This window comes from Eretmochelys imbricata, chromosome 20 (genome assembly GCF_965152235.1).
Source record: "Eretmochelys imbricata isolate rEreImb1 chromosome 20, rEreImb1.hap1, whole genome shotgun sequence".
In the NCBI taxonomy this organism is placed as follows: domain Eukaryota; kingdom Metazoa; phylum Chordata; order Testudines; family Cheloniidae; genus Eretmochelys; species Eretmochelys imbricata.
Window position 1 is genome coordinate 11350541 of NC_135591.1, and position 11214 is coordinate 11361754.

General features: G+C 48.8%; 1 protein-coding gene across 1 annotated transcript; it reads left to right on the forward strand.

The window, feature by feature from the left end:
* Window positions 1-2932: 2932 nt before the first annotated feature.
* LOC144277773 (twist-related protein 2-like) lies at window positions 2933-3421 on the forward strand. The gene has a single exon (XM_077838760.1). It carries the CDS (start codon window positions 2936-2938, stop codon window positions 3419-3421), a length of 486 nt encoding a protein of 161 aa, XP_077694886.1. The 5' UTR covers window positions 2933-2935.
* The last annotated feature ends 7793 nt before the right edge of the window (window positions 3422-11214 follow it).

An 11214-nucleotide genomic window follows, 5' to 3' on the forward strand; every position in this document is an offset into this window, starting at 1 on the left:
GCGAGCAAGCCTGGGGATGAAGGGAGAAGCGAGGCAGGGCAGTGGTCTGATGGAGAGCCTGGGCCAACAGTGGGTTTGTTTCAGGGGGAGTGGGTGGGAGTGGAACCTGATGGGGTGAGAGGTTGAAGAGCGTGAGAGGGGCTGAAGGGAGAGCAGGTGGGAGTCTCTGTCAGTGACAGAGGGGAGTAGGTGCGGGTGGGGCTTGCAGAGGGAACAGGGGTGTGGAGTGAGGAGGGAATGGTAGGGATGGGGTTTGAGGAAGGAATGGGCAGGGCTGGGTTTGCAGAGGGAATGGGATGGGCCTTGAGGAGGAAATGGGAGGGGCAGGGCATGCAGAGGTAACGGGAGGGTGGGGCTTGAGGGCATCTGTGGTCTGTGACCTCTACTGGCTCCCGGTTTAACCAGATGGGGGTTGGGAGCTGGGAGCTTTCTGTGCAAGCTCCTCCAATCTGATCTCTCAGTGTGCTGGAGCCTGAGTTCTTTGACTTTCAGGCTATGCAGCTTCAGGGTTACCAATGACCCCAGGCTTTGGCAGAGGAGGTGGGCTGAGGAGGGAGTTTTACCAGTGGGTTGGGTTGGGTGTGCACTGTGTGTGTGTTCAGACGTAGACTGGTTGATCCTCTGTACACCCCAACAAAGTCAGTGACCACGTTAGGCTTTTAAAGTGGCATTGCAAAGCCCCCAGAGGCCATAGAGGAAACACAGTACCTTCAGGGTCAGGGGAAAAGTCCTCACCTGAATTGTAAATTAAAAAAAGAAGAGCCAGAGGGCCAAATCCTCAGCTGGTGTAATTGGTGCAGCTTCACTGAAGTCACTGCAGCTCCACCTATTCACATCAGTTGAAGAACTGGCCCAAAGTCTCCATTAAATGCCTACTAGGACCTCACCAGGCCAACCTAATTAATGCAAGAGGTGCTCAGATACTACAGTGATGGACACCAGTACAAAAGCTAGAGGGGTGTGGATGGGGATAGCTAGCTAGAGTTTATTACTGAGAAGTTCCTGGGAGCAGTCCCAGGATCTGACTTGTCCATATATTTATTCCCCATGGTAACCTATTTTAAGAGTATATTAGCACCAAGCACAATATTAACAGAGCTTTTCACTTATGAATCAGGAAATGTGGAAGTTAACTCTGCCCTTCCGTGTGTGTATGGAACATCATGATACAGATTCTGTCTGTCTGTCTAGTTACTTATATGACCCTCATCACTGTAGTATATGAGAACTTATAATACAATCATGTACTACTTCTGAAATAATAGTTTCCTTTCTACGACCTCCCATGTTGCACATCTCTCTTTGTTTTCTTACACCAATTTTATTCTCAGAATGGGCCAGTTTTTCTTTATTGACTTTAGGGTAAACATTTTAAAAGGACCCAAATCACTGAGGATCCTATGTTCCATTTTTGAAAGTGACATAGGCACATAGGACCCTAAGTGTTATTGCAAGTCAATAGGACTAAAATCTCTTAAGTCACTTAGGTGTTCTGGAAAAATTTCCCCTAAACTTTTGAGATGAAAAGGTCCTTTCTTTCTACAGCACTCATGTAATACATATTTTCTCTTGTGCCAGCAGAAGTACAGTCATTAGTCTTCCTTAGGGTGTAGTTCAAGGGATGAGGCCATTAACTATGAAGTTAACAGATTCAAAGTTTGGTGGTTGAATGTATACTAGCAAATGTCTCTATTATTCTGTATTGTTATACTTCATCTATAATAAATAGAGTCATTCGCATTGGACAAAGCCCTCTCCCTGGGTGAAATTCACCCCTAAGGGTAGGCAGCACTTAAGTAGGCAAAGAGTCCAATGAGTTTCTGTGCAGACAAAGGGATCCATGCTAGCTGCTCCAGATGCAGGATTGAGTCAAATATTCTAGACATTGTACAGATGAAGGATGGGGCACAAGAAGCATCCATAAGCCAGTGACTGAGTGGTAATGTGCGACACACCTCTGCTTAGTTTCATGATTTTAATGCTTTTGGATTTTTTTAGTTTATTGTTTTTTGTCAACTGTTTTATTAACACTGCTTTCAGGAGAGGGCTGGGGCTTATCTGTCTCTGCTTGCATACTATGGTGATGAGGGCCATATCAGTAGATAGATAGATAGATAGATAGATAGATGCAACTCCAGCTTCATGTAGGTTGTTCAGAATTCCCCTGCTTCTTAAGAAGAGTATGGCCTGAGCTATTGCATCTTCTCTTGGATCCAGTGAATGTACCGTCTTGCTCTGTCCAAAACATGCCATCTCACAGAATGTCTGTCCACATTTCCAGCTGACTCAGTCACAGATAATAGATAACAATTAAAAATCAGGGATCAGACATAGAAATAAATGTTTGTGACTGACTGTAATGGACTGAGCGGCGGGGGGCATAAGGGGGGGAGGGCTGTTAAGAAACTTCTTCACTGCAGTTCCTGTTGCTCAGGTTAGCAAAAGGAACTTCCTCTGACATCCGGGCAGCAGGCAGGAGCATCTGTGCCTAAGGGCTTGGGGTGTGTTGCGGGGGAAGGGAGGAAGGAAATCTGGAACCCATAAGCTCCACTGATGTTTGCATTACCTTGCACTGTTGTATTGGTCTGTGCTTGGCCCCTCCCCCAGCCCTCCCTGCCCTATCAGCAAAGGACATCCACAAAATTATTCAAATGTCCCTCCTCTCCTTAGCCCTCCCCCCACCCCCAAACAAAAAAACCCAAAAAACCACCCAGCTCCTTGAAGGTTGGGGAGGCTCCGAGCCTTGAGGAAGTTTGGGAAGTCTGGCCAGTGGACACGTCAGGGCTGCATTCCCTGAGCTGGCTTTGTCTGCTTTCCAGGCTGCCTCTCCAGATGCACTGTGGCCTTTGCAGGCCCTCCATCCTGTGAGGTCCAAGGCCCCAGTGCCTGCCAGGTGGGAGAGACTCCTGGACTGAAGGGGATCAGTTCTGAGAAGATGAAAGAGGAAAGCATGTGCCAGGACTCCCCCGAAGGCAGCCTGGTCACTAGTGAGGAGGAGGGCGAACGGCTTCACAAGAAATGCCTCCGCAAGCGCAGCCAGCTGGGCAAGCCCCTGGAGGATTGTGGCTCGCATTCTCCGCAGGGCAAGCGCAGCAAGCGCAGCCCCGTTCCCCAGTCCTTCGAGGATGTGCACACTCAGCGGGTGATCGCCAATGTACGGGAGAGGCAGCGCACCCAGTCACTCAACGATGCCTTTGCCGAGTTGCGGAAGATCATCCCCACGCTGCCCTCCGACAAGCTCAGCAAGATCCAGACCCTCAAGCTGGCCACTCGCTACATAGACTTCTTGTACCAGGTGCTGCAGAGTGATGAGCTGGACCACAAGATCACCAGCTGCAACTACCTGGCCCATGAGAGGCTCAGCTACGCCTTCTCTGTCTGGAGGATGGAAGGGGCTTGGTCCATGTCAGCATCTCACTGAGCCTGCAGGATCCAGCCAACAGGTATGTATAGCAAGCTTCCTGCTGCCCAGCTCCACTGAGGGCATTGTCTTTGCATCCCTCCCTCCTGCCTTCTCCGGGCACCTCCCCAGCTGTATTTGTAGCTTCTCCAGGGAAAATAAATGTCATCTCTCCCCCCACCCCGCCACGTGCAGTGTTTTTGAACAAACCCCAGACATGCGACAAGCCCGGTGCTCAGGCGAGGTAGCTGACCCCCAAGTTAACAGGATAGCTTTCATTGCCAAGCCACCACACACGTTAATGGGACCTTGGAGGGATCTGAGCAGCAGAGCCCTAGAGGGACTGATTTAATTTACCAGCAACAATGTGGGATTGTTTCTAAGGACCAGTTAATGAAAGGTTTAAAACAAGGGTTTAAAATCAGATTCATCCTCTGATTGTGGCCCAAGAGTGTGGTTTAAATCAGGAGCAGCTCTACTGAAATCAATACACCAGTGTAAGAGAGAGCCGAATCAGGCCCAGCTACTGCACTGATCACCTCAATGCAAAATTCTTGTAAGATGCAGTGCCTGATTCTGATCTCATTGCACTGGTGTAAATCAGGGAAGAGGCTGCCCTGTTACTCTCCTGGAGCACTGTTTAAAAGGGTAGAGAACAGTAACCTTCTCTGATCTGATGGGAGCTCAGCCCAGCTGTAGTATGCCAGGAATTAGGTACTCCAGGGAGGATGCGGGAGACACGGAGTTTCACGCACATATTGCTGCAAACATTGCACTGAGTCTGGATATTATATGCATTCCAGCCTCATGCAAATGCCATCCAAGCATTCTCTGGGCTTCAGGCTCTGCCACTGGCTCTGCTCCTCTCAGCCACTGACAAAGGAAAGAAAAGACCTATCAGTGGTTTTCTTATTTCTGGCAGCCAGGAGCTGCTGCAAGGGCAGAGAGAGTCCCGTGAAATGGGCAAAGGGATGTGGGGAGGCCAGGGCAAGGGAGGGTGACAGCACAGCATCCACAGACCCATCCCGACCCCTTGCCATCCCTGGACATCCGAGGTAACTGAGAAATAGTGATAATAATTAAAGCCAACTTCTGGCCTTCCTCAGGCAAAGCTCCAACTGCAGTTGTCTGGGAAGGGCAGCAGCAGTCATCTCCTAGGATATAAACACAGGGCCATGGGCATTGCCAGACTAGATTCAACCCAAAGTCCATCTAGCCCAGTGTCCTGACTCTGATGTGCCCAGCACCAGATGCTGCTGAGGAAGGTGTAAGAATCCTGCAGTAGCAGATGTGGTCTCTAATAATTAGCTATCTGCTGAAGCCCCAAAGCCCTTTCCAGATGCTGGGTAGCATTAATGACAGGAGCTCTGGACATTCTCATTATCCATAGAAATGACCGGTCCCTTTTTCCAATCCCCCAAAGGGATGCGCATCCAGCTCACTGCAGTTCTACGTCCTGCTCTGGGTGCCATAAAGCCACCTTCCTGCTCCATCCCCGTGGATCGGCCCAGGTCCTCTTTCCTGGACTCCCGCCCTCATTGCTGTGGCCCTCATGCTGGGATCAATATGTCTGGCTTTCCTTGGATACTGACAGACTGGAGAGTGGAACACCTAGTTAATCAACAACTGGCCGCTCTGGCTTGTGTCAGTCTGGATCCTATGGCACACACTGGTCTAGGCTGAGGCTAAGCTTAGGAGGAACATGTCAGTGTTATTTCTGCTCACCCTGGGAGATGCAATCAAACTTCCTCAACATGCAAAAGACCCTTCTCCTTTGATTTTTATTTCTAGATATTAATTCTTTTATTAGAACCCGATCCTGCATGTCTCCTTACTCAAATACATGTCTTGAGGGCCGGATTCCCCTCTCAATGTGCCACTTTCAATCAGGAGTAAATCCATTGAATTTAATGGAGTAGTTAGCTCAGAATCAGACCCATAAAGGTGAGTGTGGGCGGGATCAGGCTCTTCACTGGTTTCAATTTAAATATGAAGCTACAGACCCTTTTTATTAAACAAACATCAAGGTATCAGATCCGCATAACGGAAGCTGTGCCTGCTCCAGTGTGTATGAAACCCCAACCACTGTCAAGCAATTATCCTTCCTCAGACAACAGGCTTTGTACACGGAGTGATCTAAAATGTGAGGTGAAAGGGAAGAGCTCAGTTCTGGAGGGACTAGCAGGGAGCTGGGAGTATGACCTCTGCTTAATGGCCCATGGCTTGCTCACCCTCTTGGCTATGCCAGGAGATGGGGAAGCCTGACGCCCAAAGCTCCTTTCTCTCTTGACCCACTGGAAGGTCAAGTCCTGTGTCGTTCCCCCGCACCCCACATTGTCAGTTTCATCTGATCCTGGACTGGGCTCCCCAAAGGCAGGAGTTGGAGCCAGAGTTTTACTTTCCCAGGTGATTCCTGGGAAGGGCCATCAGTAATCTAAGGTTTATGCAGCAGTGACCGAAACTCTCTGGCGTTCCATAAAGCACCCTTCTGACCGTTTATCGCTGCACCTGCTGGGTTCTCAGTCATTGCTATTGCGACCATTCATTACTTAATGGCTTTGGCTGTTAGGGTCATAATTTCAAAGGTCTTTAGGTGCCCAAAGAAGCCGATTGGCACCTCGTGGGCTCTACAAAAACATCTAAGCAGGTTCGCTGCTGAACTCCCATTAAAATCAATTTTGGGGCCCAACTTGAGACACCATTCAGAGTTACTGAGCACCACGGCTCCTCACGGCCTCAACTGGAGGTGCCAGTCACTCTGCAAATCATCAGGGCCAAGCGGCTCAGAAACTGCACCTGAAGTGTGGCCTTTGGCACCCCATTTAAACTGCTCTTTTTGAAACCCTGGGGCGAGATGTCTCATAATGGGCACCTGTGAAAACTTGGCACCAAGAGTCACAGGCCACTTCTGAACATTTATTATTTAATTGAGTATTTGTTGGTCTGTTCCAGTGTGATGCCCAAAAGCTCGCTGCTCCCTTTTGCTGATGAAATCCCCTGAGCTCCATCCCTGACCTCAATCACTGCCAGTCTCTGCGTTGTACTTGCCCAGTGTCTGGGAGCTGCTTGGCTCCATTTCTGTAGGACCCTCCGCTGTTTGCTCTGGGTAGCAGTGCAGTTGGAGGGATTACAATGGGGATTTATCACCCCTCCCATGCATTGGGGTCTTGCAAATCATCATAGCGCTGGATTTGCTCTTAGTCCTGCGCCAGTTCCTTCCACCGCAGTAGGGTCATGGCTTCACTGCCTGCTCAGGCAGCAGATGCAATCACTGTTGGGCTTTGAATCAGGATTCGTGGAACGAGAAACCTCCTTAGGTCACACACTGTAAAGAAACCATTGTTGTAAAATCTAAACAGACCAAACGAGAAGTTAAAAGTATTTTCAGGCTTTATGTCTACCCCCAGCCCCTGCTCTGAGCCGCTCACTCACACATGTGTGCGCGCACACACCCTGGCACCTGCCCTTCACCTCAGACCAATTTTTGTTATTTTACAGTGGTGTTTCCCTGCTGTTTAAAGATGTTTGTCTCTGTCATGTCACTGTGATGCACTCAAACAACCGGGGAAGCATGGGAACAGCCTGCCTCTGCACAGAATGCCGCTAAATGGACATGGTAAACAAGCTGAAAACCAGAGTTTTTTTTGCCTCTTCTGCCTGTCATTGTGAGCTGTGGGTGCCCACGCAAATACAGTGGGTGAAATACAGTCAGATGGCAGGATGTGGCTTTTAAGATGACCATGTTTCTTTAAGTGTCCTTTATAGGGTCTTTAACTATTAGGCCTAATTAGCACTGATTTCCTGTGCAATCCCAGTGAAGTCAGTGCTAATGTAACACCAGGGTGAGGATGGTCCAGCAGTAAGTGTGGCTGCTGGAGGCAGCCGTTTAAACAGACAGAGAAATCAGAAGGCAAGTTTTGTTCCTATGAAGTTAATACGGACAGATCTGTTATTGCTCCTACTGAACAGTGTAGCAGAACATTTATTAGTGGTGTTGGGTTCACAGAAAGCTAACTCAGTCTCAGTCATCTACGGCTTGAGCGAAAGGCCATTGGAGTCAATGCAAAGACACTCTATGACTGCACTGGGCTTTGGATCAAGCTGCTAGTGCCCTGCGTGCTTTGGATTGTCTATAGAGATGGAGTGCTTTCCCATGCTGTGTGCCTCAGTGGGAATCTGAGAATGAAAGTCCCTGGCATCAATGGCCACTTTTTGCAAATGCTGAGCCACGTGTCAGTGTGAATGTGGGTGTCAGGCTTGCTAAGATGTGCAAGTCTGCATCTGTTTCTGTGACTGCGTGTGCTTGTAATTAAGTTAGTCTGTGTTTGGCAGGGGTTTCATTCCTATGATAAACCAATGAGTGAAAGCCCCTTCAGTGAAATAACTCTTGTAAATATCCCCCCAGTCCTGTAAGTACAGACAATTGGTGTCCTTAATAGTCTTGTTTCATATTCAGCCCAGATGGCTCCAAAATGCTTGCTAGAAACCCTGGTCTTTTTGTGATACGCTGGTCTCCAAAATGGATGAGTGTTTGTACTGTGCATTCCTGCCACAATGATACCAACTGACAGCTCCAAGTTAGGCAGGGAAATAATGGGCAGTGGAACTTGCAAGGTAGAGGGCAAAAGGAAGAAGCAGCAGCACTCAGAGAAATGCTCTTTAGTTACAAAGGCTGTATCTATCTCGCCAGTCAGTTAGTGAATGCAACGTTTGCAATGGGGCTGTCATTTCAAAATGCAAAGCAGCTAATGCCTACTGAGTTTGCAGCATACTTGTCTCCATTGGAACCTTGCCTATTAAATATCAAAGGCCGCTGGAACAGCTGAGTGTGCATATATCCTTGTGAAGCAGGAGACATCACTGAGGGGGAGGAGGGAAGGGAGGGAGCCCCTGGGCAAGAAAAGTTAATGTTTGAAATCCACCGAGCTCACAATTTTCAGGAAAAAAAATACAATGTTGAGCACATTAAAACTGATGCCTTGTTCCTTTTCCTGATGAATGGGGAGAAAATGAGGCTATAATTTAAAATCTCCAGGGAAAAAATTTCTGGAGCTGTTAAGGGTGATATTATTTGACTGACTTTAAATTGGCTCCCTGGATTCACTGTATTTTTACAATGCCCTTACACAGTTCTCCACTCTGAAAAGCCTCTGATGTAATTCAGCACTTGCCTTTTGAGGACTGGTGCCCTTGATCAGAGTCCGCTCTGTAGGATAGTTATTTCCTTTCCCCCTGTTTTATAACTAGGTCCTACAACATAATGCTAAAGCATCAGGCAACAAAGGGGAAGGTAAGCTCAGCCTAATTCATAGAATCATAGAATATCAGGGTTAGAAGGGACCTCAGGAGGTCATCTAGTCCAACCCCCTGCTCAAAGCAGGACCAATCCCCAACTAAATCATACCAGCCAGGGCTTTGTCAAGCGTGACCTTAAAAACTTCTAAGGAAGGAGATTCTGCCACCTCCCTAGGTAACGCATTTCAGTGTTTCACCACCCTCCTAGTGAAAAAGTTTTTCCTAATATCCAACCTAAACCTCCCCCACTGCAACTTGAATTGTTACGAAAGGCTTCCTCCTCCAGATCCACGCCTGTTTGGGCAGCCAATCTGGAACAATGTCATGGACTCAGGAAAAGGCAGCGAGATCCTGCCAATGAAAATCGTGCTATGGATCACGGAAAAGGAATCCTGTCTGATTGGTCTGGTTGGGTACATCAAAATTATAATAGAAAGAAAGAAAGAAAGAAAGAAAGAAAGAAAGAAAGAAAGAAAGAAAGAAAGAAAGAAAGAAAGGGGGGTGGGATAGCTCAGTGGTTTGAGCATTGGCCTGCTAAACCCAGGGATCTGGGGCAAAAATTGGGGATTGGTCCAGATGACCTCCTGAGGTCCCTTCTAACCCTGAGATTCTATGAAAGAAAGGTAGGTCTGTGGCAACAGTGTAATGCTATTCAGGGGTAATCCATCAGGGTTACACTGCTGGAAGTGAGAGCCCCTCATACCCTTTGTTCTAAAGTATGAAAGTTAAATTCTCCACATGCTCTTCCCCATGTGAGAGGTGGCATCTGGTATGGGGTTAATTGGGCAGCCACAGGGGAAGAGAAGTGGAAAGTCCAGCTGGGACTCTAGTGTCATGCCTGTGTTGTTTTCAGTTCTGTCCTACCATTCGGCTTTAAAGCGACAAAAAGGGTTCTCTCTTCTGTAACTTCCCCAGCTGTGCTGGGTGTTTATGTGACTCTGCAGGCCCAGACTGGCTTGGCCTGGCTCCTACGGAGGATTCTGCTAAGCCCCCATTGCCCCAGAGGATCCATGAACATATCCACCCAGGAAGCTTACTTTCACTTGTGCTTCAAATTCCAAGTGAGGAAAAAAATGCCTTGCCTTTCCCTGTGGCTGGGGAATTTTTCTTTGCATGGCTCTAACCTTCACTGACAGTCATACATTAATAAGGGCCTTTTCCTCTGGCTGGGCCAAAGCAGAACTCTCCAGGCAGGCAAGCAGTGTCCTGTGGGTCCAGACCTGTCTGTCCACCTTGCTGTTTCTACAAGGCTGCCCATCACCACGGCGCTGCATTTCTCTGCACTTTTAACAAGCTCACTAGGCCACAGGAGGTAGCAGAGAGGGGTCTGCTGACAGCAGATTCCTTCTGTACCAAAGTTTCACTCTTATTGCTGCAGAAATATTAGAACAGAATTTCTTTGTGTTCTGTTCTTCTACGTCTTTTGCTTTCTACAGTGCGGGCTCTGTAGGGTGTATGTTAAATATAGAATCATAGGACTGGAAGGGACCTTGAGAGGTCATCTAGTCCAGTGCTACTCAAAGTGGTGGTCCACGGACCGGTGCCGGTCCGCGAGCTGTCGGCTGCCGGTCTGCGTGCATTGGGAAAAAATATTGCCAGTCCCCCACATCAGATAGCTTGAGAAGCGCTGGCCTAGTCGACTCATGGCAGGACTAAGTATTATCTAAGTATATCAAGGTGTAGAGCCTTGACTGCTGTTAATTATCAGTGCTTCCTTGACTTCAGTGGAGCTATGACAATTTACACGAGCTGTTGTTTTCCTCAGTTGGCTGTGCTGGGTCCAGACCTGGGTCGGCGCCTGTGCAGTGCTCTTCACTACCTGGCTCCATTTTCTCTCTGCCCTTGGGTTTTGCAACTGCATGTGTAATCCGATTCATGGGCAACTTCAGCCTGAGCATTGCCCAGGTGCGTTGAGTAGCTGGCAGCATCAACCCAGGCAGCACTAGCCAACCCAAGGCTTAGGTGCAGGCTTGGAACAGATTGCCTGTCTCGAAGCTGTCTCCTATCATTTGGGCCGTAAGAAACCATCACTGTGGGCAAATTTTCCTGTCTGGGGCCCCAGCTGGGGTTTTCAGCAGAGCATCCAGCACCAGGCATCAGAGATACCTCAGCTGCTTTGTGACCCATGGGAGATGGAAGGAGAGCTGGGGAAGGGGCAATGGGTTTAGTGACAGGAAGGCTCTCCTAACTGGCGATGGCTTCCTCCCTTGACAAGTGGGGTGGCCCCTTGCTCTCACCTTAGCCTGCTCAGTTCGGTGGGCAGTGGTGTGTGGCTACAGCTGCATCTGCCTCTCTGTCCCAAGCTGGGTCCTCGCAGGGCACGTGTACCTTGGAAGAAAAGACCTACAGCATGGCCCCTGCTGTGTCTCTAGGTCTATGGGTGCTGTGATTGCAGTAGCCCTAGCACCTAGGCATAGCCCAGCACCGACACCAACCCCTGACTGGACCAGCAGCGGGGCCCCAGGAGGGAAACCAACATACCAAGGGTTTCCAGCATGGCTGCTGGGCTGCTTTAGACC

Bases quoted from the DNA above. Each gene is read 5' to 3' on its own strand.
- LOC144277773 (XM_077838760.1), top strand. From the start codon at position 2,936: ATGAAAGAGGAAAGCATGTGCCAGGACTCCCCCGAAGGCAGCCTGGTC.